At 47.8% G+C, this 22,695-nt stretch overlaps 7 protein-coding genes across 11 annotated transcripts; 4 read left to right on the plus strand and 3 right to left on the minus strand.

Annotated features, from left to right (window-relative positions):
• Positions 1 to 555: 555 nt before the first annotated feature.
• LOC9639697 (peptidyl-prolyl cis-trans isomerase cyp11) lies at positions 556 to 3,114 on the minus strand. Of its 2 annotated transcripts, none has more exons than XM_024659990.1 (12): positions 2,973 to 3,114; positions 2,856 to 2,910; positions 2,693 to 2,781; positions 2,613 to 2,637; positions 2,515 to 2,553; positions 2,342 to 2,459; positions 2,141 to 2,292; positions 1,792 to 2,089; positions 1,577 to 1,738; positions 1,100 to 1,531; positions 994 to 1,044; positions 556 to 904 (listed from the first exon to the last, which is right to left on the minus strand). In XM_024659990.1, the coding sequence occupies exons 1-12, from the start codon at positions 3,048 to 3,050 to the stop codon at positions 670 to 672; spliced, it is 1,734 nt and encodes a 577-aa protein (XP_024515758.1). In that variant the 5' UTR covers positions 3,051 to 3,114; the 3' UTR covers positions 556 to 669. The 2 variants fall into 2 exon arrangements, with proteins under 2 accessions (XP_024515758.1, XP_024515757.1); XM_024659989.1 differs by having other exon boundaries at positions 994 to 1,047.
• A 50-nt stretch (positions 3,115 to 3,164) lies between these two features.
• On the plus strand, positions 3,165 to 4,424 carry LOC9639768. Its single transcript, XM_002985978.2, has 4 exons — positions 3,165 to 3,374; positions 3,431 to 3,599; positions 3,653 to 3,771; positions 3,831 to 4,424. The coding sequence occupies exons 1-4, from the start codon at positions 3,165 to 3,167 to the stop codon at positions 4,323 to 4,325; spliced, it is 993 nt and encodes a 330-aa protein (XP_002986024.1). The 3' UTR covers positions 4,326 to 4,424.
• A 63-nt stretch (positions 4,425 to 4,487) lies between these two features.
• LOC9639698 (nuclear pore complex protein NUP160) lies at positions 4,488 to 10,212 on the plus strand. Its single transcript, XM_024659984.1, has 26 exons — positions 4,488 to 4,671; positions 4,733 to 4,865; positions 4,926 to 5,187; positions 5,233 to 5,296; positions 5,349 to 5,509; positions 5,563 to 5,648; positions 5,704 to 5,808; positions 5,855 to 5,952; positions 6,022 to 6,115; positions 6,169 to 6,336; positions 6,388 to 6,574; positions 6,624 to 7,126; positions 7,183 to 7,345; positions 7,390 to 7,658; positions 7,725 to 7,909; positions 7,968 to 8,346; positions 8,397 to 8,465; positions 8,517 to 8,832; positions 8,892 to 9,017; positions 9,069 to 9,174; positions 9,232 to 9,294; positions 9,340 to 9,442; positions 9,498 to 9,605; positions 9,664 to 9,804; positions 9,861 to 10,025; positions 10,081 to 10,212. The coding sequence occupies exons 1-26, from the start codon at positions 4,502 to 4,504 to the stop codon at positions 10,120 to 10,122; spliced, it is 4,266 nt and encodes a 1,421-aa protein (XP_024515752.1). The 5' UTR covers positions 4,488 to 4,501; the 3' UTR covers positions 10,123 to 10,212.
• A 64-nt stretch (positions 10,213 to 10,276) lies between these two features.
• Positions 10,277 to 11,633, plus strand: LOC9639699 (putative ER lumen protein-retaining receptor C28H8.4). The gene is made up of 6 exons (XM_002985980.2): positions 10,277 to 10,588; positions 10,662 to 10,861; positions 10,948 to 11,088; positions 11,176 to 11,256; positions 11,321 to 11,445; positions 11,505 to 11,633. Exons 1-6 carry the CDS (start codon positions 10,312 to 10,314, stop codon positions 11,551 to 11,553), a joined length of 873 nt encoding a protein of 290 aa, XP_002986026.2. The 5' UTR covers positions 10,277 to 10,311; the 3' UTR covers positions 11,554 to 11,633.
• LOC9639700 (protein disulfide isomerase-like 5-4) lies at positions 11,631 to 14,102 on the minus strand. Its single transcript, XM_024659991.1, has 16 exons — positions 13,901 to 14,102; positions 13,760 to 13,850; positions 13,609 to 13,703; positions 13,470 to 13,527; positions 13,237 to 13,415; positions 13,117 to 13,174; positions 13,021 to 13,061; positions 12,891 to 12,962; positions 12,785 to 12,841; positions 12,724 to 12,726; positions 12,611 to 12,677; positions 12,429 to 12,554; positions 12,148 to 12,372; positions 11,917 to 12,078; positions 11,784 to 11,861; positions 11,631 to 11,732 (listed from the first exon to the last, which is right to left on the minus strand). Exons 1-16 carry the CDS (start codon positions 13,939 to 13,941, stop codon positions 11,655 to 11,657), a joined length of 1,431 nt encoding a protein of 476 aa, XP_024515759.1. The 5' UTR covers positions 13,942 to 14,102; the 3' UTR covers positions 11,631 to 11,654.
• A 58-nt stretch (positions 14,103 to 14,160) lies between these two features.
• On the plus strand, positions 14,161 to 17,026 carry LOC9639769 (eukaryotic peptide chain release factor GTP-binding subunit ERF3A). Of its 4 annotated transcripts, XM_024659988.1 has the most exons (17): positions 14,162 to 14,525; positions 14,581 to 14,622; positions 14,675 to 14,788; positions 14,847 to 14,958; positions 15,023 to 15,068; positions 15,138 to 15,209; positions 15,269 to 15,331; positions 15,384 to 15,538; positions 15,581 to 15,645; positions 15,698 to 15,848; positions 15,906 to 16,011; positions 16,063 to 16,198; positions 16,253 to 16,320; positions 16,373 to 16,537; positions 16,597 to 16,669; positions 16,736 to 16,835; positions 16,892 to 17,026. In XM_024659988.1, exons 1-16 carry the CDS (start codon positions 14,216 to 14,218, stop codon positions 16,780 to 16,782), a joined length of 1,725 nt encoding a protein of 574 aa, XP_024515756.1. In that variant the 5' UTR covers positions 14,162 to 14,215; the 3' UTR covers positions 16,783 to 16,835; positions 16,892 to 17,026. The 4 variants fall into 4 exon arrangements, with proteins under 4 accessions (XP_024515753.1, XP_002986027.2, XP_024515756.1 ...); XM_024659985.1 differs by having other exon boundaries at positions 14,161 to 14,525; positions 16,597 to 16,835; XM_002985981.2 differs by having other exon boundaries at positions 14,161 to 14,525; positions 14,681 to 14,788; positions 16,597 to 16,835.
• Positions 16,993 to 18,418, minus strand: LOC9639701 (zinc finger CCCH domain-containing protein 40). The gene is made up of 3 exons (XM_002986049.2): positions 18,282 to 18,418; positions 17,743 to 18,224; positions 16,993 to 17,684 (listed from the first exon to the last, which is right to left on the minus strand). The coding sequence occupies exons 1-3, from the start codon at positions 18,384 to 18,386 to the stop codon at positions 17,075 to 17,077; spliced, it is 1,197 nt and encodes a 398-aa protein (XP_002986095.2). The 5' UTR covers positions 18,387 to 18,418; the 3' UTR covers positions 16,993 to 17,074.
• Between the last annotated feature and the right edge of the window lie 4,277 nt (positions 18,419 to 22,695).

A 22,695-nucleotide genomic window follows, 5' to 3' on the forward strand; every position in this document is an offset into this window, starting at 1 on the left:
GATGAGCTCCACACCAAGCTGGGAGCTCTCGAGGATGATCCGAGCCTCAGTTGGCAGCAGCGCGCCCAGCGCCTGATAACAATCGCTGCGGAGACTTTGCTGTGGTTTTTCGGCCGCAGGCCATTCAAAGACGGCAACGCGAGGGTGGCGGAGGTGGTGTGCGTGTGGCTCTTGGAAAGCCTGGCGCCCTGCGTGCCATTCAGCATCAATCTGTGGCTTGCGCTGGATGAGGGGAAGATGGGAAGTTTAGTTGGCTGCCAGAAGCGGACTCACAGGGAGCGCTCATTTACGCTGCCACCGTCGGGTGTGGAAGACGTAGTAGCATATATTGTGGAGAGGCTGTGGGTGGCTTGGAATAACGTGCTTCGTTTTGATTCTGGCCCGGTTGAAGACGAGAATCCCTTAGAGAGTTTCTCAAAATTGCTGTGCGACAGTTCTTATTAATCTAATTGATCAATTGAGAGTTCATAATTATACACATGTTTAAAAATATAAACAGAAGAAAATATACTAGGAAGTGTTTAAGAAAGTTTATAGATTACTACATAAAACTAATTTAAATGAATAACGACCATTAGATGGTAAAATATTTTAAAATATCCAAGCTTAGCAACTACATTTTCGCTTCACAAAACAAAGAACACAAGATTCACAAGAAAAGAAGTTTTCCTACGGACTGGTATCACCGTACGATACTAGGCTCCGCGGGTGAGGCTGTGCTGGCGACCGCGACCTCCGCGAGCGTGGTGCTGGCGACCGGGAGCTTCGCGAGCGTGGCGGCGGCGTCCGAGATCTACTCCGAGTCGGCCTCCTGGGAAGCTGGGATCCATTTCTTCGAGGGCCAAGTCGATGGCGAAGATCCTCTGGACTGCGGCTGCGACTGCGGCTAGAGCTTCTCCGGTACCTGGCAATCAAATGGCCACCCACATTCACCACCAAAGCTAGAGAGAGAGAGAGAGAGAGAGAGAGAGAGAGAGAGAACCAAGAACTGACCTTCTTGGAGGACTTCTGGGCCTTCGGGCTGGAGAATAGTGCCTGTAGTTCCTGCTACAAAGAGCTCAGAGGAGAAGGAAAACCAAAAAGCTGGGAATGAGCTTACCTGTTGCTTCTTCCGCCCCCATTGTATCCACGAGACCTGTCCGGTGATGGCGTGCGGTAGCGCCGAGCGTAGGAGTAAGCCTGACTAAATCCTCTACCTCGACGGATTCTGCCTTCTCGATCGGGACTAGCACGGCGTGGAGCTGTCGGGCTTCGGCGGCGTGGAGGAGATGGGCTCCGGCGGCGCGGCGAAGGTGGTGGAGTCTGACGCTTTGGCGCAGGACTCCTACGTCGTGGAGGTGATGGAGGACTCCGATGACGGCGAGGTGTTGCACCTTGATGAGGTGAAGGTGTTGGACTCGGACTTATGTACCGCGGGGGTGTCACACTTCGAGCGGCTCGCTTTGCAGGGCTTCGGCTTCGGGATTTGCTCGGACTGCGGCTCCGCCTCGCGACTGCCCCCTTGTGATGGACGGGACTAGCACTTTGACTCCTGTCTTAAAATGTTAGCCAGACTAATTGTCTATCATCTTTCTACCTTGATGACTTTGGAGGTGGCGCCTCTGCTCGACCGGCCTTGTTCTCCTCGGCACGAACACTGATCACATCCTGACGCTCTTTGCTGGCTTTTCCTCTCTTATCCCGCTCCTTTTCCGCGTCACTCTCCGATTCTGCACTGCTTCCTGCTTCACTGTCCGACCTGAAACAAAGCAAGTAAGCGTACATTCCTGGAGAGGACGAGGTAGACCAAACCTATTGGGTTTTCGGCGTTTTCTATCTTTGTGTTTCCGCTTTTCCTTTCTTTTCTTCGATTTCTCCTTTTTTGAACGCCTTCGCCTTCTGCGCCTTTCCTCCTCACTGGATGTGTCTGACGACGACGGAGAGAGCTCAGATTCGCTCTCCGAATCTGTGTCGGAATACCGATGGTTTTTCCTCTTCTTCTTGTCTGAAGTTTTCCGGCGCCTTCTCCTCGATCTTCTGTCGTCCTCACTTTCGTCGCTGGATGAGTATTCGTTGACCTTTTTATGCTTCTTGCTGGCTTTCTCGTTCTCTACGAAATAGAGAGCATTAAAACAACTGTGCAAAAGAAACACCGTTATACCTTTTGCTGCAACTTTGTTCTCAGAGACTTCCCCACAATCAACAATCTTGATCGTATCAAAAGGTCTGTTCGACACCGGCTTAACAGGCTGTAACTCAATTTTTCTGAGCACTTCGAGACCCTCTACGACACGGCCGAATACCACATGCTTCCTGAATAAAAATTCATGAAAACAAAACAGCGCAAAAGAAGTAAACGCACCCGTTAAGATGTGGCGCAGGTGCAAATGTGAGGAAGAACTGTGACTTGTTGGTATTTGGCCCGGCATTCGCCATGGATAAAACTCCAGGCGTGTCATGAGTGCAAACGAAGGACTCGTCTACAAGAGCCAGAATGGAAAAAAATTAAAGCACGCTAGGAAAAGAAATACAAACCATTGAATCTGCCACCGTAAATACTTTCTCCACCAGTTCCTGCAGGAATCGGAGATGAGAAATGGTCGGCTACATCGCAATGAACAAGTGTGTATTACCATCGCCCTTGGTAAAATCCCCGCCCTGCTTGCCATGCACTAAGTCACACACAGCCGAAAAGTAGAACAAAACCACATACCTGAGCCATGAAACCTTTGATAACTCTGTGAAAGATAGAGCCTTTGTAATGTAGTCGCTGTCCAGTTTCTTTGCCTTTGCCTATCTCGCCTGTGAGGAAGTCCCCCCCAAAAAAAGAATGAGAATCGTTGATCTTCGCAGAGCGCGATGCGATGGAGACTTACCCGTGCACAGAGCGCGGAAGTTTTCCGCGGTGCGAGGAACCTTATCGGCGAAGAGCTGCGTAGAAAATGCGCCCACATTAGTAGAAGAATCGATGGACGCGCACTAGGAGCTCTCACCTCCATCACAACCCTTCCGGCGGGATCATCAGCGATGGTAATATCGAAGAACACTCGCGGATTCGGCTTCTTCCCCATGGCGCCAAGGAGATCGCGTCACGCCGCCGCCCTCGCCAATGAGATAAACCCTAAAACTTTTAACCTTTTTTTTACCTCCAAGAAAGTAAGGCATGTTATTAGGGTTTATCGGCCATGGGATTTCATGGAAGGCTCCCCGCGCTGCTCGCCATTCTCTTCCTCCTGTGCATTGCCGGCGCAGCTCAATCGTCGCGCAAGGCTGGATCAGGCGATGCTAATGGCGATGTCGAAGGAGGAGGCCAAGATCAAGATCATCAGTCGCCTCCTCCACCGCCATCGCCATCGCCACCGCCGCCGCCGCCGCCGTCCAAGATCGAGTCCAAGGTAAGATTCTTGTAGGAAAATGCCAAGGCGGTGAGAATGGATTCTGGATGCTACAGGAAGATTTCAATGCTACTGCCGGTTCTTCCAAGAATCAGACCAAGGAGGAGGATCCGCCGCCATCGACGGGAGCTCAACCTCCACCGGAGGCCGAGGAAGAAGATCCTGGTCACTGTTGCGGTCTTAAAATGCGTGCTTGCCTCTCTTCTCCCGGCGATTCTAGCGATGGTAGGCAAGAATTTTCTTTTCTAGCTTAATAGTTCTTTCCTTGATTCTCGCAGGAATGCTCTCTCTTGTGATCAAGAGCCACGAAGTCGTCAAAGTGGAAGTGATCACACCGAGCTTCTTGAGCGCCAATCCTTCGGAGTTCACAACCACAGCCGATGGAAAAGAGATCCAAGTAAGTCTTAGATAGTTTTTTTTCTCTTTTTTCATGCTCTCTATCACCATCTCTTCCAGGTGAAGATAGAGATGGTCGATCCAGAAGCTGCCAAGCTCCAATCTTCCATCCAGATCACAGTGAAATCCAACACCGAGTCGTGCAAACTCCCAGTTCCTTCTCACAATCTTGGATACAGCGATCAGAAGAAAGCGCTGCTGGGTGGATTCCGCTACTCGCCCCTGAGAACTCCGGTGGTGGGATTGAGTATGCTAGCCGCGGCACTCGTTCTGGTGATGGGATCTTGGCTCTACTGCCGCTACAGGGTGAAGAAAACGGGACAATCGAGCGCGGGCGAGCACAGATATGTGGAGCTGGAGATGGGAGCTCCAGATCGAGATGGAGCTGGGACTGCGCTAGAGGTGGAAGACGATGGATCGTGGGACAAAGTCTGGGACGAGGAGTGGGACGATGGCGAGGAAGCGGTGGGAAGTTCTTCCTTCAAGCTGACCGAGAGCTTATCGGCCAAAGGCCTGGCGCCGCGAAGAACATCGAAAGATGGCCGGGTGGATTAAACGGTAAAAAAAGAGAATTCACTCGTTTGAGAGTGGACGATTTTGCTCACTTTACTCATGTAAATTCTTCTCGCTTTTATACTGACGAGGTTAAACTTCTTTCGCGGTAATGTTTGAAGATGTCCGTACAACAAACTCTGCATGCCGTACAACCCTGGAAGGGGTTTAGGGCTTTCATGGAGGTGCCGCTGGTGGGAAGCGAGGCGACGCGATGGACGAATGCCAGTGTTCCGGGGCCGAGGTTACCACGGGCGGCATCGTGCTGCTGCCCTGCGCCGATCAATGCCGCTGGCGCCGCGCTCGTTCCCAGCGCGACCAGCAAAGCGCGGGACTGCTTCATCATCTGGTAAGAGAGTGTGGGATCTCCTTCTCCTTCTTCTTGAGGCTGCATTCGCTGTTTCTGCTAGGCGCATTCATCAATCCTCGCCCTCGGCAATGGAGATCGTGCAGTTCTCGCCCCAGCAAGATTTCCCGGGGTATGGCCTACGGCTTTTGTTTAGCGAAGCTTTGTGTCCTTTCGCTGGAATATTTCCCATCGAGGCAAGTTTCCAAAGGGAATTCTCTCGTTCTTCTCAGGAGCTAAGAACTACTCTCTTACAGGTTAACAATGGCCAGGGCCTCAACTTCACTATCACCATTGTGGCTGCGTCGGGTATCGTGTACGTCGTCAAGCTTCCAGTGGCGATGGAGCTGTGGAGCAATTTCGTTCTATCAAACTCCACTTTGATGGTTCGGGATCTTTCCAGCGAATTCACCAGGCTTCATGAAGTCACCTCCTTTACAGCCGCGAGAAATATCCTGTTCGTTGGGGGACGAAATGGCTCTGTGCTTTGCTTCTCTCTTTTCACCGATCTCGCGCAAGGTACGATGTTTTGTGACCAACGGAAGCTAACGCTCTGTGATGTAGATATTTGTTACGAACTCAAAGGTGGTGATGCTGGAATTGGACGTCTTTGGGGACTGGTTTCCAGGTAGAGTTTGTTTTCTGAGGGTTTTGACACTGGCTGATTAGCGAGTTTCCAGAAACAAGTCTGCGGCATCAGTTAAAAGTCTGGCAGTTCAAGAAATTCACAACAAACATGTGCTTCTTGTGCTTCATGAGGACGGGACCTTGCAAGCTTGGGATCCCCTTCAACACTTTCGACTGTTTAGTCACAATATCTGCCCATCTCCGGAGTTGACAGGCAATGGTTTAACGTTTATGCTTACTTGGTCTTAGAGCTAAGCATTCTCTCAGGTTCATCTGCATCACAGATGTGGACGGAAGACGGCGTGTTTGCAGCGTCTAAGCAGCTAGCTGTCCTGTTTACTGAAGCTTCGCTGGTAATGTTTTCTGTGCATCGTAAACTTAACATTCTTTTCTATGTTCTTTGCATAGACAAAGACAAGGAGCACCGTATGCATTTACACCATGGACCCGCAGCCGTCCAGTGGGCTTCAACTGGGAATGCCTACATTGCAGCAAGTTATCCCCGTCGAGCAGGTACTTAGATCCCAGCGCATAGTATATAGCTAATTGCTTCTTTTAGGGAGTTGTTGTAGATGTGATGCTGGTGCAAGGAAGCTTATGGATCCTTACTCACAATACAGTGGACTCTTACGATCTTATGCATTTAAAGCTTCAACTGTACGCCGATTTTGTTTTTATTTTTATTTTTTATTTCTATTTTCTGGACGTAGCTCACATAAATTGCAGGGGAGTGCTTCCGCAGCATTCTGTTTTGCAAGAAACGGAGCTAGATGAGCAACTCGTCGTCGGCGACGGCGATAATATCCCGCTCCTGCCAACTGTAACTAACATTCTAAAGCTTCTGGTTTATTTTTATTTAACAACGAGTTTCAGGAAGGAACCATAACGGAGATACTGATAAGAAGACTTCTGCAACCAGGATTTTTTCACCACGAGACAGCCCAGCAAGTTCTTCAAGGGCGTGGTGTCATTGTCAACGATTCTAGTTTACGAACTTCTGTGGAAGAGGACTGGCGGCGAGATATCTCTGTAGCGATCAAGGTGGGAAGAATCTGTGAGCGCTTTCAGCTTATCGTTTGTGTTACTTTGCAGATCACAGACGAGGCTAAACAATTTGAGCAATGGAATAATTTTGTAACAGAGTACACGAGGGCATGGAAGAAGAACCACAGTCCGTATGTTCTCCTGGCAGATGCAACCACTGGATGCGTCGGCTTAGTGAGAAAGTCCTCCCTGTCTTTGATTCGCTCACAAAGCAGTGTCGAAAGAACAACATGGAGTAAGCGTGATAATTTTGATTGAGTTTCCATTTTAATCTCTTCCTGTAGGAAATGATAGTGAAGTTCTCAAGCGCTTCATGTCATGTGTGCACCTGGTTATTACTCACATTGGAGAACTCCCGCTGGCTGTATTCGATGAATCGCTTCTGCAACGCAAGGGTGCTTCTATTGACCAACTAGTAGCTACCTGCGTACACAATCTCGATGTCGGCTCTCAGCCGCGGCAGGATTTGAGCATCGGCGTGGATGCTTTACGTGAAAAGGAAAAGGTGCGGCACACAAAGCAAAGGCTATTCAACTTCAAAATCTGCCAAGAGTTATTGGCTATCAAGGACGTTGCTGGTAATTGGAGCAGTGTATTGGACAGCATTGCAAACTACGAGCGATGCCTTTTGTTCGGCTCCACACAAAAGTCTTGCGAAATTCCACCGATGGGAAACGCTTTCACAAAGCTGATCACGCAGGCAACCTCTCAGGTTTTATGGGCTCATTATCAGGAATGCCGCAACCTGGTTTTGCTTTTGAGCTATGTCATCAACATGAAATCACAGGCAAGCATAGAAGTGCTATTCCATTGACCGCATTGTTTATTTACCTATTCAAGCAGGTAAATCTTACTGGAAGCGAGGCATCAAGAATTCAGCTGCAAATCTTACCACGTCTTAAGAAAGCAATGCTTATCAACTTGCTGCTATACTGGTTAACAGTAACTCCTGGCGAAGCCCCAGATTCGGATGATTTTAACTCGCTATTGGCATCTCTAAGACTCGGTACGTGTTCATACACATATCGCTCTGCCTGACACATTTTATAGATGGTGCTGCCAACACTGCCTGGAAAGGAGGTCTGGGATTTGGACAGTTTACTTTGGCAGAAATCCTGGGGGCATCGTTTTTTGAAGCAGCACCCGTGACCTTTCGCAATCACAGTGGAGCTTTTGTGGAGAAAGGAGATCTTCTTGACTATGCAAGGGGTTTTATTACGTGGTTGTCGGTGGGCCAAGATAGTCGTCTGAACTTTCCGCGGAGAATAATAGACCTCTCGGTGATCCTCCTGAAACATGGGCAATACCGCGGTCTTGAGGTGCGCTTTTAAAACATTTTTTCCCTTTTTCGCAACCGAACATTCACGTTGCATGTCGTAAACCAGAGTCTGCTGAGCATTGTCGAAAGGCACTCGAACGAACAAACGTTCCTAGACGACGTGTTCGCTGCCGATGGTGAGTGCAGCGCCAGGCTGCATTTGCTAGGATTTTGTCGCTTGGCTCGTGCGTGCAGCGGGAATGGATCAAACAAATCACAGGAAATAAAAGACGCAGCTTCCTGCTTTTTCAGGTATGTCTCAGGTGTCTTTCCAGTATCCCGTATCCTGGTATTTATTGTGGCGTTACAGGGCTGCAGCTACACTGGGAGATTCCGATGAGAGGTTTCATTCGCTTTTTCGAGGAAAGAGTTTGTTGCCTGAATCAACTGCTGCCGCCTGGAAGCTTCAGTACTTTGAATGGGTGATGCAAATTTTTGAGCAGCACAACCTCAGTGAAGGCGCGAGTCAATTTGCTTTGGCAGCACTTGATCAGGTTGATCAGGCTGGAAGCGACAGGAACACCATTGGGACAAAGGGACGGCTGTGGGCCAACGTTTTTAAGTTCTCGATGGATCTGGAACTGTATGGTGAAGCATATACTGCAATCGTCTCTAATCCGGATGAGGAGGTCAAACTTACGTGCTTGCGGCGATTCGTGGTGGTCCTTTGCGAGCGTAAAGCTACGCAGGTACGTTTTACCTGGTGTAGAAGCAAGTTTCTTATTGTGTTGTGAAGCAGATTTTATGTGGTGGAGACCTTCCGTATGCTGGTTTACTTGACACTGTTGAGCAGGAGTTGGCTTGGAAGGTGAGCATGAATTTTACGTTCGATATTTGTTTATTGTGCTTGCATTTACAGGCAGAATACTCTGACGTGAGCGCAAAACCAAACGTCTACAAGCTTCTGTATGCCTTTAGCCTTCATCATCACAACTACAGACGCGCAGCTGGGTACATGTATCGATATGCTGCGAGAATGAGGGACGAAGGTGTGTCCAAGTCTCGTCTTCAAGTTGCGGTTGCTTTTCAAGAGCAGGTGAACGGGCTTGCTGCGGCAATCAACACTCTCAGCCTTGTAAGTCCGTCCTCTGCGTGGATAGATTTGCAATTTACAATTGCTGATGAGAAGTCCAGCTCTTCTCCCTCAAAACGCCCTCGTTTGGCTGGTACCGGAGGTACGCATATAATGAACGGTGTTGGCGATGGACTGACATGTTTTCGTTTTCCTTTTCAGTCGTGAACTACGTTGCGGTTGTCAGAGAAGAGAACGTTGTCGATATTGAAGAACTGGACAAACAATACGTTCTTGCTGTTGCCAAGTTGGAGCTTGTACAGGCAAGCATCAAGCATCCGACAATAGGTACTTGTTGACCGCGTACGTTAAACTTGTTAAAGATTTGATTGTTGCCAGGAGAGCTATCCCCTTCAGAGGTTGTTCATCTACTTGTTCAGTATGGTTTGTACGAGAGCGCATTCTCTACGCTGTTTAGACTGTGGAAAGGCTCTGTATTGAAAAGGTAAGGACCTGCGACTTTTGACTATGACTTCGACTATAACACGAGTTCATTCTTTAGGGAGCTTGAGAAAACATTTGAGCTGATTGCGAGAAATTGTTGCAGCCAACAGACAAGCCTCAGGTTGTGACATTCCTCCTTTGTCATTTGCTCATCAGTTCTTTGCAGGCCACCGAATGGGAAGCTTTTGATGCTTACTGGTGTAGACAGCACAGATGGCGAGCTTCCTGCAGCTTCTAAAGGGGATTGGCAATCTTTGCAGCGGAATCTGGTAATTACTATTCACAATGAACAAACCTGAGAAATATGTTTCTACTTTAAATCAGGAGAAATATCGACCAGTGCATCCTCGTCTTCCGGTTGTCGTTGCGGAGACAATTATTTCCGTGAACAAAAACATGGAGCTACCGCTTTGGCTTACTGACCTTTTAAAGGTAAGAAACACCACAAGGATTTAATTTTTTCTGTGCTTGACTTTGGCATTTATTGCAGGGAGGCAAGTCTGTAAATCCTTTCGGAATGGCAGGGCAGGATGGAGATCCCGCGGCCTTACTCAGGATTTACGTGGATAATGGACGCCTGGTAGAAGCTTCAACTTTGATCCTAGACTATCTCCGAGCATGGGCTAACATGGTACGCATTAATAGTTCGTCGTGCTCGCTGTTTCAAAACTCTCTACCTTCATCCAGAGACCGACTGACGTGATCAAGCGCAAGAAAGTGTCTGCGGCCTGGTTTCCATACGCACTGATCGATCGTCTCCAGCAATCGCTAGCGGAAGTTAGCGATCGGGACTCGCGGTGCAAAGAAATGAAAAGCTCCCTCCAGGCAGCTTTAGAGCGTCACCTTAGTCAGGTAATTCGTCCATCCATGGATCTTCTTCTGGCGATTTGATGGATTTTCTTTCCAGATGAAAGACGATTCAAACGATATCATCTCCTCGCAGGCTTAAACTCTAGCACCATTGAAAAATCGAACACAATGTATCTATCAGCAAATTCTTGCAAATCCAGGCACCTTTAAGAGCTTACTTTTACATTAATGCTAGGCACTTTTAAAGGTAGGGCAAGCCATCATAGATAAAAGGCCAACTTCAAGCGTGAATAGCGTGAAAGAGATTTTATTTTTTGTTTTAGGGTTGATGAGAAGGAGCCTTGGGTTGAGGGCTTTGGTAGAAGGCGAAGATCTGAGAATGGCGGGGCGAGCTCGCAATCCCGTGCAGGGCCTTCTTCTCTGGCTCCGCCGCCAGCCGCCCAAGGTGAAGACGGCGCTGGGCTGCGTCGGCGCCATCGCGATGCTCGTGCTTCTTAGGTTTCTCGTCGTGGATCACGACAATCTCTTTGTTCTCGCGGAGGCGATCCATTCCGTCGGCATCATCGTGCTCATCTACAAGCTCCAGAAGGAAAGAACTTGCGCTGGTGAGTGAGCGACTCCAAAGATTGGTTTTTTTGTTCTTCCGATCGAAAATTCCCCTTCGTGCTTTCGCCCCAGGCCTGTCGCTGAAATCGCAGGAGCTCACAGCCATTTTTCTCGCTGTGAGGCTCTACTGTAGCGTGGTAATGGAGTACGACATCCACACCCTTCTCGACACGGCAACTTTGGCCACCACGCTGTGGGTGATTTACATGCTGCGCTTCAAGCTCAAGTCGACTTACATGGAAGATCTCGACAACCTCCCGTCATACTACGTGGTTCGTCCTCTTGTCGTTACCATTCTCCTCAATTTTTTCCATTCTTTTGTTGGATTCCTTGTCTTGAGTTTCCTGGCTGTGTCCAGATCATACCGTGTGCCGCTCTTGCTTTTCTCATTCATCCTTCTACAGCGCATCACGTCGTCAACAGAATCCTTTGGGCGTTTTGCGTCTACTTGGAGGCTGTCTCGGTGCTGCCTCAGCTGCGAGTTATGCAAAACACCAAGGTACACGCGTGGAAATCATCGTTGCTCTTTCTTGTCGTGGTTTCTTCTTGTTCTGTCATGACTTATTCGTTGTCTTTCCTTTGCCAGGTTGTAGAGCCCTTTACCGCGCATTATGTGTTTGCACTTGGTGTGGCCAGGTTTTTGAGCTGTGCGCATTGGGTGCTCCAGGTAAAAACTTTGATTTTTCTTTTGTTTCTTCTCTTCAAAGTTTGAGCAAGAAGTTGTGTTACAGATTATAGATGGCCGGAGCTATTTGATCAATGCCTTGGGCTATGGATGGTGGCCTTCCATGGTTCTTCTTTCCGAGATCGTACAAACGTTCATCTTGGCTGATTTTTGCTACTACTACGTCAAAAGGTCTCACTCAAATCCCTCACTCTTTGATGATTTTCTAATTTTCTTTGTCGTTCTCCCAGCGTTCTTGAGGGACAATCCATTGTGCGACTTCCTTCCGGAGTTGTCTGATCGTGAGTTTAAATTAACTGTTGTTTCAGAGACTGTATTTCTAACGCAAAAAAGAGAAACGCAGAGACTTTTTCGTGTAAGAAAAACTTTTTCTTTTCCTCTCAAAATTGCTTTCCCAATTCAATCTTCTTCACCATGCGCATTGCACCATGCAGCATTGAGTCAACAATCCCCGCCACCTAAATGAAAAAGGTCTCTCAAGTGAAACATAAACCAAACTTAAGACTTACAGTGAATACACCGCCGATGATCGCACAGACATTGGTGATGAAATGTGAAAAGGATTTTGGGTTCTCCTTCACCAAAACCTGCGAAGCACGAAACCTAGATAGTTTAAAAGCAAGTCTTGCATATACAGCTTACCTGCATTGGAGAGAGTTCGTAATGGAACTTTGCAACTGGAACGTTCGTGTTTTGGACAGTGTTGCTGTGCGATGTATAGTCGTACTGCTCCAAGAGGCTAAACTCCTTTCTCTTTTGAAGAGAGACAACTTCCGTTTTGACGACTTGCAAGTAATGATCATGCTAAGAAAAAAAAAAAAAAAAAAGTTTCTGTAAGTTACAGTAGAAATAAATGGAAGAGAGATCTCTTACCGTGATGTTCTCGTGTTGTGAGACGTATATCCTGCCAGTGAGATTAGCTTCCACTGTGTCGTACACTGATGCTAGATGAGGATATATGCGATAGAGCTCCCTTCGCATCCAAAAATTGAGCTCCCGCCCAAATGAGAACTGGCTAACGTAGTGAGTCATGTTCATTGCCGAAGCATCGAAGGAATGTGACCCTGAGTGTGCCGAGATAATAATATTTCCTGGAACCTGGGAACCAGAAGAACCAAGTTTTAGCGGTAAGTGTAGATAGCAACGACAAAAACCTTCTTTGCTCTAATGAATCCCTCGATCCTACACCCTCCCGCACGCGGAGCTGGCCTCTTTACGGTCCCATTGGTTTTGTCCTCCAGAGCAAGAGTAGTCTCTTTAGGTACAAGCGCCTCCATGGCCTGATACACGATGATAAGCTCCTTGTAAGCTGTTTGATCCAGATCTGATAGTTTACCTTGACAAGAGAATCAGTGTCACGCTCGCCATAGTAAGAGTCGTGTTCGTGATGACCGTGCTCGTCCCTGAGCGTAAAATTGATACTTTGCGAAAAACCATTTACAAGCTTACCCCCTGCACAAAGAGATTGATCATTAGAGTCGTCTCTACAACCAATATAGTAAAATCTTACTTCAGGTCGTGGCCCTTGCGAAAAATTCTTATCGATGGAAATCCTTGAATATGATGCCTGTAAGACCAGAAATCGATCACAATGCGAGGAAAGGAAAATACTTTACTTTCTGCAGAGATCATTGTTGTCAGTGCAATCCACCTTTCCAAGTAGAATTCTTCCGGTATCGGGATGATACCTGGAAACAAAAAATAAAAATAAAACCGCTGCCTGAATGACAAAACCTGACGACTTACTTTTCAGCAATAATTCCAGCCGCTTTATCCCAGGATGGTTTCTGGATGCACAAGCACAAGTCACAAAACAGAATTTTTTGCAAGCCCGGAGCTTACCAAACGAGCGCTCCAAATGCACCAAGGAGCATAGAAGTTGACGACCAAAACCGAATACCTGGAGGCAAACAATATTGCACGGGCCAAAACATAAGCCAAAAAAGCAATGTCGCTACTTACCGGCGTGCATATTCATCAAAAGTGCTGCTCGTAAGGACGTGAGCGCCCTCTCCTTCGTGATCGTCGTCACCGTGACTTGTTGGATTGGGAATAGGACCGGGATGAAACTCAGGTCCGACAATCTTTAGATTTGGATCAATCGGGTACTTTCTCACTGTCTTGGTAAGATTATATCTATTCTGCAAACCGGTCGTGAGCAGCGTTGCAATAGAAACCAGCAGCAGGCTACTTACAGTTCCCAGTGCGTCGCTCACATCAACCGAAGCAAATTCGCAGGACAAAGCAGGAAAACTACAAAACCATTTCGAAGTTTATAGAACCCCAAAGGTAAGATCAAACCAAAGGAGGAAAAACAAAGGGACTAGAAAGTACCTCATATTGAATTGTATGCGCAAATATTCACCATCTTTGCTTCTATCCACCACAACGTTCGTTGTGCTCGACACAGTCAAGTAATTGTTTAGCTCCTACAAGAGAAGAAAATAAAAACTAGCTTTTCTCACGAAAAAAAAGAAAGGCTTACCATTCCAAACAAGAAAATCATCGCAAAAGCAGCGATCAGCGATAGTCCAGCTCCAGAGAGCGATGCCTCGGTTAAATCTCTCGGAATTTTCCTGGCGCGCGTGTTAGAATCGCTCAAGACATGACAGGAGGGCCACAATACCTATAGAAATCGATCGATTTGATCTTGCTGGTGGTCGTCATGGCTGGAATTCGCGCAATACCTAGTCACAAATCCATCGCCAGCGCTGGCGCCTCGTTGTGATCGAAGAAATGGGCAGATCTAAGCGCACGCCTCGCCTCGGCGTCGCCGTAGTAGCTGCCCCGACTTCCCAAGACCTTGTAAGTGAATATTCTATTCCCTTTCCTATTTTGCCTCAGGAATATGCCTCGTGCTTAAGTCACTGCGTGGTGGTCTGGAGCTCGAATCCGGGGAGGGAGAACTAGGGTTTTCAGGGTTCCGGAGTGCGCGTGAACGATGACGGACTTGGATTCATGGGAGGAGATTGAATCGCCGGCAGGGTCACAGGCGCCAGCAGCTCCAGCGGCGTCACGGCTCAATCCATCGGCGCCTTCCTTCACATTCAATCCGTCGGCGCCATCTTTCATGCCCAGAGCTCCAGCGCCGCCGACACCAGCTCCAGCTCCACAGCCGGCGCATCAGCCTGGATTTGCAATCCCGGTCCGAATTCCAGTCCCTGAGCCAGAGGATTCGGCGCCGTTCGACCAGGCCAATGGAATGGAGGTGGATCCTCCCAAGGAAACAAAGAAGGAGGACCCTCTTCCGGGTGAGTGATCGAATTTTCTTGGCATTTTCTCTTCTCACCTGGTCACCACTGTCAGAGGAAATTGTGGAGAAATTCGAAGCCACCAAGATCTCACCAGGTTTCTTTCCTCTTAGTTTCTTCTTTTTAGTGTTGCTAATCGTGTATCCCAGATGTAGAAACTCGCGACGAGATGGATGCGGAACCAGCACCAAGCAAGGAAGATTTTCCCGAAGATGTTACTGACACTCGATCGCACTTGAATGTTGTGTTCATTGGTCACGTTGGTATGAATCAAGTTTTCGCTTTTGCTGACGAAGTTAGCTCACTGTTGTCTCACTGTAGATGCTGGCAAGTCCACAATCGGTGGACAGATTCTTTTTGTGAGTGGTATGGTGGACGAACGCACCATACAGAAATACGAGCGGGAAGCCAAGGAGAAGAATCGCGAGAGCTGGTCGGTGCTTCGTTGTTTTTTATTTCTCCTCTTCGGCCATAACTGATTGTCTCTTGTTTCTCAGGTACATGGCCTACATTATGGATACTAACGAAGAAGAGCGTGCGAAGGTGCGCACTTTCTTGCACTTTGTGAATGTTTTCTTGCCGGTTTTATTCTGGTGTGTCTTGTAAATATAGGGAAAGACGGTGGAAGTTGGCAGGGCTTCCTTCGAAACGGCTAAAACGAGGTTCACGATTCTGGATGCTCCCGTAAGCTGTTTTCTACTCTCGTTTTTTCTGTTCCTTTGTCTGAAAGTGCTTTTTTTCAGGGGCACAAAAACTATGTGCCAAATATGATCAGTGGTGCTTCACAAGCGGACATTGGCGTGCTGGTAAGTGTCACGATATTTTAGCGCTACATTGTCACAAGATAAAACTATGCAGGTTATATCCGCTCGCAAAGGTGAATTTGAAACGGGATTCGAAAGAGGAGGCCAGACACGGGAGCACGCTCAACTTGCGAAGACACTCGGTGTAGCGAAGCTCTTGGTTGTTGTAAACAAGATGGACGATTCTTCCGTTGGGTGGGAGAAGGAAAGGTATTTATCTCGACTCCTTGTCTGCTACTAATTCTCTCTTAGGTTTGACGAGATTGAGAAGAAGATGACTCCATTTCTGAAGTCCTGTGGTTATAACATCAAGAAAGGTTTTGTGCTATCTACTTTCTTTGTCTAAAATGCTTATACTTCTGATTGCAGATGTCCAATTCCTTCCAATCTCGGGGCTTTATGGAACAAACCTCAAAGAAAGAATGCCGACGTCTGTATGCTCTTGGTGGGAAGGACCTTGTCTGTTTGAGGCATTAGACAGCGTGGAGCCGCCTCAAAGGGACGCTACTGGTCCGTTCAGGTATTGGAGTGTCCTAATAAACGGTGGACTTGACAGTGTTACATTTGCCGTTCCCAGGATGCCGATCATCGACAGATACAAGGACATGGGCACGGTGGTCATGGGAAAGATAGAAGCGGGATCCGTGAGGCGGGGCGATAATTTAGTGGTCATGCCCAACAAGGTTGGCATGATATAAATAATCTGTTTACTGACATTGTTTGATTCTGTACAGGCTCCAGTGAAGGTTATCACCATCTTCCGTGACGCTGATGAAGTCAATCAAGCCAAACCCGGAGAAAATCTAAGAATACGGCTGTCTGGTCTTGAGGAGGATGACATTTCATCTGGTTTTGTGCTCTCCAGCAGCAGTAAGCTTTTCCCTGACTGATATTTTGTTCTCTTTCCTTACCCTCGTTATCCAGGCAGCCCAATCCCCGCTGTGCTGGAGTTCGATGCTCAGCTTCAAGTGTTGGAACTTCTCGATCACAAGGTAGGCATTCTGCAATTGCGTAAGCTGGTCTTACAGCTTCGATTTCATGCAGGCTATATTCACGGCTGGATATAAGGCTGTTCTCCACATCCACGCGGTCGTGGAAGAATGTGAGATCATGGAGCTCATGCAACAGATTGACCCAAAAACCAAGAAGCCAATGAAGAAAAAAGTGCTCTTTGTCAAGAGTGGCGCCGTTGTCGTTGTCAGGATTCAGGTAAGCTGTTTCTTTTTTTCCCTCCTCTCGAGCCGTTTATATTCACAAAACCATACCAGGTTCCTGCTCCAATCTGCATTGAGAAGTTTCAGGACTTTCCACAGATGGGCCGTTTCACTTTGCGTGACGAAGGTGCTTGTCTCTCAACTTCTGTTACTATGCTACTACTGAGATTTGGTGTTGTGCTTCCCATTCCAGGCAAGACTGTCGCCATTGGCAAGGTCATTAAGCTGAGGCAGGAATGACTCAGAGTGACTTGTAGCGACGCTTTGGTTCGTGCTGCTGGCCTGAATCTGCGGTAAGCCCGCTCTTGCAAGTTTTCTTCTTGCTCACCAAAGCCTCTTTCTTGCGCAGATGAATTCAACGCAATGGCCTATATTTTTGTTTCTCGCGTATCTCCATATCATCGAACTGTATTTTGGTGAGCTAGCAAGCACGACAAACGTATTGACACGTTTCTTAATCTACGCAAGTTGTTTTCGAGAATAACAAGGTTGTTACAACATTAGTCCAGCCGATCTTACGAAAACCCACACGCTAGTACTGATCGTGGTAGTACTGCTCCTGCGATGTTACTGCCGCTGGCGCAGGCTGAGGCTCCGGATACTCGTACGCATTCTGGAGCTGGAGTAAACTGTTGCTGCTGGACGCTTCGTCTTTGCGGAAAGGCACGGATCCCATCCTCTGCGGATCCATCGAAGGGTAGTAAGGATTGTCCGAGAGCGGCGCCGGAGGAGGCAGGTAGTAGGCCGCTCCGCCATCCTGCTCCGCCGCTCCGCCATCTTCGTTGCTCTGCTCCTCCTGAGCTCCACCACCGCTGCTCAAGTCCGACTTTGCTGCTTGAGGCTTCCCCCACATGAGCTTGAGCCTGACTCCGTTCACCACGAGCTTGTGTGCGAGGTCCTCGGCAGCTTTCTCGGCGTCCTCACGCGTGGTGTAAGTGATGAAGGCGCAGGCCCTCTGCGGGACGAGCCGGAGCGATTCGATCTCTCCATACGAGTAGAAGTTGTCTTTGAGATCCTCGGTGGTGACTCTCTCGTCGAGGCCACCAACGTAGAGCGTCCTCACGGTGGTATCGTCGGGAGGAGTGAGCGTCGACATCTCCTCGGCCTTTTTCAGGAGCTTTGCAGCAACGGGATCATTCAACCTGCAAAGAAAAGAACTCTCAAAGTGAGAAGAAACGCGAAGAAGAGAACACAACTTACCCGTAGTAGCGGTCCTTGATGTTTTGCTGTGAGAGCTCGCCAGTGACTGGCATCTCGTGCCTGTAGGGACAAGCATCACCTCTTTGGCATCCACCGCGGACAAAGAAGCTGCAAATGTGTGCTCGGTTGCGCTTGTAGTATGGGCTCGTCCTCTGGAGCTTGAGGATCATGTCATTCGGCCGGACTTTACCAAAGGACGACTCGTGATCCACCTTGCGGTCGTGTTCTTCCGCAAAGTACTCGCGATTGACATCGCTCTTGGGTATGACATCGTTGGTGTCGACCCCCAGGGCGCTATCCCGGGCCTGGACGGGCAGCCCATACTCGAGATCCAGCACACAGACCTGGCACACATTCTTGAGCTTGCTACACGTCTGGCAAATCTCAGTCTTCTTGTATCGCGAGTCGCGGCCGGCCTTCCAGCGAAAGACGGTGAAGGGCCTGGCGCAAATCTTACACTCCTTGTCGAAATTCGCCTTGGTCTGTGCCCAAAAAATACAAACAATGTGAGCTCCTCGGTGAGGAATCGCGGCGCTTACCATGCGAACATAGGGATTATCCCCCAGGCACGTCTCGCAGATGATCGGGAAGTCCGAGCGCTCCCACCCATCGGCCTCCAGATCGCGCAGCAGCCTGTGCGCCATAGCTCAACCCTAGCCCTAAAACTCGTGGATTAGGTTAACTGGTATTTAGTGATTTATAGGCCTAGCTCAATGAAACTTTGAAGAGATGGTTGATCCTATGACGGGGATGCCATACTCTCAATCGAGCTACGTTTCTTGAGTATTTCAATGACAATCCCGGTAATGGTTTCTATCTTCTGCAAACCATCACATATCCAGTACAACCTCAACGAAATTCTTTTTTTCAAGTCTTAATTGCTGAGTTATCTGCAACTGAGGGAATGGTATCAGCCTTATTGGGTTCTTTGCTGATATGCCTGCTTGTTTCCCACCGTTTTGAGTTTTGCTTGTAACTCTTGTTCATATAGATTCCCACTGCTGGCCCAGATTGTCGAAATTTTAGTGTCCTGAATTATGCGTGTTCTTCAGAAAACCGGGAACCACAACTTAGCTACAAGTTATGACAATCTGGTAATTCACTACTGGAACTTATAAGTACAATTTGCTCGCCACAAGAGCTAGACATGCAAAGCTTTTGTGCATTGGACTGTAAGCTATTCATTCATTTCAATGTTGTTGCATGTTTTAACTTGCTCTTCTTGTGCAGGCTCTACATTTGAGGTTTTTACTCCACTCGCAAGCTGAAATAATGAACAGTGATTGGAGCGCTTGGCAAGTAGATGTTCTCTATTTGGCACAAGAATGTGTGGAGTCACTTACAAGGTGATATGCAATAATCATCGAATCCTGGCACAACTGGAGGAGATACCAAGATGACATTTGTTATGTGGATCTTTGTAAACTTTGGGGGATGTGTGTTCACAAAACATTTGCTTGTAGCCAGCCACAGGATAAGTTCATTTGGAGCATAACATTAGAGATAACTTGAACGAGTGGAATCTGCTTGTGTTTTGCACCAGCTCAAAGGCACTTGCTACAACGCTATTGTCTGATTTTCGAGAAGAGGAGCAAGCTTACATGGGAATGCCATTTCATGAGTTTGGCAATTGTAGGTTATCTTTTAGAATTCGTAATATTTGCCTTATTATTTATATTTTGCAATATAAATTCCAAATAATCAAATTTCAAAAGTTTATTCTGTGAGGGCCAAGTGTACGGTTACGATGCCGTATACTAATATTACCATAGTGGGATTTTGGTAGTCGTCGAATTGGTTTCAATCTGGACCACTCACTTCTGTATATAAGCTAGGGTTTTTGGGCTAATTGATATGCACATTTCTATATTCCCTTTCCATATTCCAAGCACTCACATTGGTGGAGGTGAGGGGCACCTTTGATTGTCTTTGAGGAGTGCTTGGATTTGGGATTTTGGTTTAGATCTAGCTTTTGCATTGTCTAGATTTAGCTTTTTCCATTTCCTTCTTTTTGTTCTTTCCTTTCAGGATTTTGGTTTAGATCTAGCTTTTTGTATTGTCTAGATCTACCATTTCCTTCTAGCTTTTTGTCATTTCTCTTCTTTTGCTCTTTCTTTTTCATTCTCTATGGCAGATCAGCAATCTCCTCCTTTGACTCTCGAGCAGCAGTTGGTCCAATTGCTTGATGCTATGCACTTGCAATTGAACAACCAAACTCAATTGATGGCGGCATTCACGGCACATGGTCCAACTCCTCCTGCTCTTGGTGCCAATCCTCGTGTTCGGCCGGAGTTCTTTCGTGGGAATCCTGGGGATGATGTGTACCATTGGTTTGATCACTTCACGATGATTGCCACATATCATTCTTGGGATGATACTCGATGGTTGCCTGAGTTTCCCACATGTCTCCAAGGGACGGCATTGCAGTGGTACAATGGTTTGAGCGCAGCCACTCGTGGGGATTGGAGTGTTCTCCTGGACGTCTTCAAACGCGCCTTCGGACATGGCGATGATTGTGATGATGCTTTCCAACAATTGCATCATCTTCGCCAAGGGCCATCTGAGTCGGTGATGCAATTTGGCGTTCGTTTCCGAAGTCTTTTGCTTCGTGCGGAGCCAAATATGTCGGAGCGGATCAAACTAGGAATGTTGTGGCTAGCACTTTGTCAAGATCTTGTTGGACTTATGCATGCACTTGCTCCTGCCACCCTTGACGATGCTCTTCGCTTGGCACAATGTTATGAGACGTCGCCTCTTCCACTTCTCGCTGCACGTCCTTCTGCTCCACTTCCTATGGGTGATGGTCCTATTCCAATGGAGGTTGATGCTGCTGCTGCTCGAGTCCAAGGACAAGCGCGAGGACGTGGTCGTGGCCGTGATGTTCGCTGCTGGGCGTGTGATGAAGTTGGTCATACTTATCGGCGTTGCCGTCGTTTTCTGGATTGGCGACCTCCATTTCCTAGGTGGAGACCTTGGCATCAGCAACGTCCCGTGGGTGCTGCTGTAGTGGAAGGTCTAGACACCGAGATGCATCCGGGAAATGAGGAGTCGCGCGAGTAATGGAGGGACCTTGCGCAAATAAGTTAGTGACCCCTCCATCTTTCTTTCAGGAGTATCATCAAGGGGTTCACTCGGCACCGGTCCATCCAGTGTTTACTTTCCAAGCTCGTTTTTATAACAAGAGGTCTCCTATTATTCTCTCCGTGTTGGTTGATACAGGTTCGAGTTTATCTTCTATTGCTCGACCTGTTGCCACATATTGTCGTTTACACTTGCGTTGTGCGGCAGAACCAATTTTCATTCTTTATGGCAATGGCCGTACACATGCATGTGCACGGGATGAGGTGGACCTGGTTGTGCGTGTGGGCAATCTCGAGCTTGAGTTGCAGCCGTTGCGGGTGGTGCCGAGTCAAGCTTTTGACCTCATTCTTGGTATGGATTGGTTGCAGTGCAATCATGCCAAGTGTGACTTTGAGGCTTCTCCCCCTTGTCTCATACTTCCTTATGTTTCATCCATTCCTTTCACTTCCATACCTCTTCGTCCCTCTACTTCTACCTTTGCTTCCATTACTTTTGTTCCCCCACTCTTTCCTTTTGTGTTTCCATCTTGTTCTGCTTTTCCCTTTTCTGATCCCTCTGACGATCTTTGTGTTGCAACAGTTGACCGGCTCATGAAGGAGTATTTTGATCTCTTTGAATTTGACTTATCGTCTGGGGCCAAGATTACCACACGTCATCCGATTCCAACCGGGGATGCTCATCCAATCAAGGTTCCTGTTCGTCGTCGGTCACCTAAGGAGATCAAGATTTTACGAGCAAACGTCAAGGAAATGCTGGAGAAGGGTGTTATTCGGAAGTCGCGGAGTCCTTGGGCATGTGAACCTCATCTTGTGACGAAGCCTGATGGGAGTATTCGTTTCTGCATCGACTATCGTCCGTTAAACGAAGTAACGATCCCAGATGTGTATCCTCTTCCTCACACTACTGATCTCTTGGATCGTCTAGGGCGAAGTCGTTGGTTCACCAAGCTAGATCTTGCTTCTGGGTATTGGCAAGTACCAATGGCCGAAGAAGATATTCCTAAGACTGCTTTTCGTACACCATTTGGTTTGTACGAGTTCTTGGTGATGCCGTTTGGTTTGAACAATGCTCCAGCAACTTTCCAGCGGATGATGGACGAGGTTCTTTGCGATATGCCGGAGGTGACTGCTGACTTCATTGATGATGTCTTGATCCACTCGGAGGGGACGTGGGAGGAGCACATTCGTGATGTTTGTAAAGTGTTGGATCAGCTACGCGACGTTGGTTTAAAGCTGAAGCGGTCAAAGTGCATGTTTGGGTCCAAGGACACAACTTATCTTGGGTACCGTATTTCTCGTGAGGGTTTGAACAATGCTCCAGCAACTTTCCAGCGGATGATGGATGAGGTCCTTTGCGATATGTCGGAGGTGACTGCTAACTTCATTGATGATGTCTTGATCCACTCGGAGGGGATGTGGGAGGAGCACGTTCGTGATGTTTGTAAAGTGTTGGTTTAAAGCTGAAGCAGTCAAAGTGCATGTTTGGGTCCAAGGACACAACTTATCTTGGGTACCGTATTTCTCGTGAGGGTTTGCAAGTTGATCCTGACAAACTTGTGGCTGTTCTAAAGTTCCCTACTCCGAAGTGTGTGAATGATGTGTAGTGCTTTTTGGGTAAGGTGCAGTATCTCGGTCGTTTTGTGGATCATCTTTCCAATCGCACTACACCATTGCGAGCATTGTTAAAGTCATCAATGTCATCTTTCATCTGGTGTCTGGATTGTGAGCGAGCGTTCGTGGATCTCAAAGAACTATTGACGACTCCTCCGGTTTTGGCATATCCTGACTACACTCGACCTTTTATTTTGCGCGTGGATGCTTCTAACATTGGTCTTGGAGGTGTGTTGATGCAAGAGAGCTCAAGTGTGCCGGG

Source organism: Selaginella moellendorffii, unplaced genomic scaffold, assembly GCF_000143415.4.
Source record: "Selaginella moellendorffii unplaced genomic scaffold, v1.0 SELMOscaffold_71, whole genome shotgun sequence".
Taxonomy (NCBI): domain Eukaryota; kingdom Viridiplantae; phylum Streptophyta; class Lycopodiopsida; order Selaginellales; family Selaginellaceae; genus Selaginella; species Selaginella moellendorffii.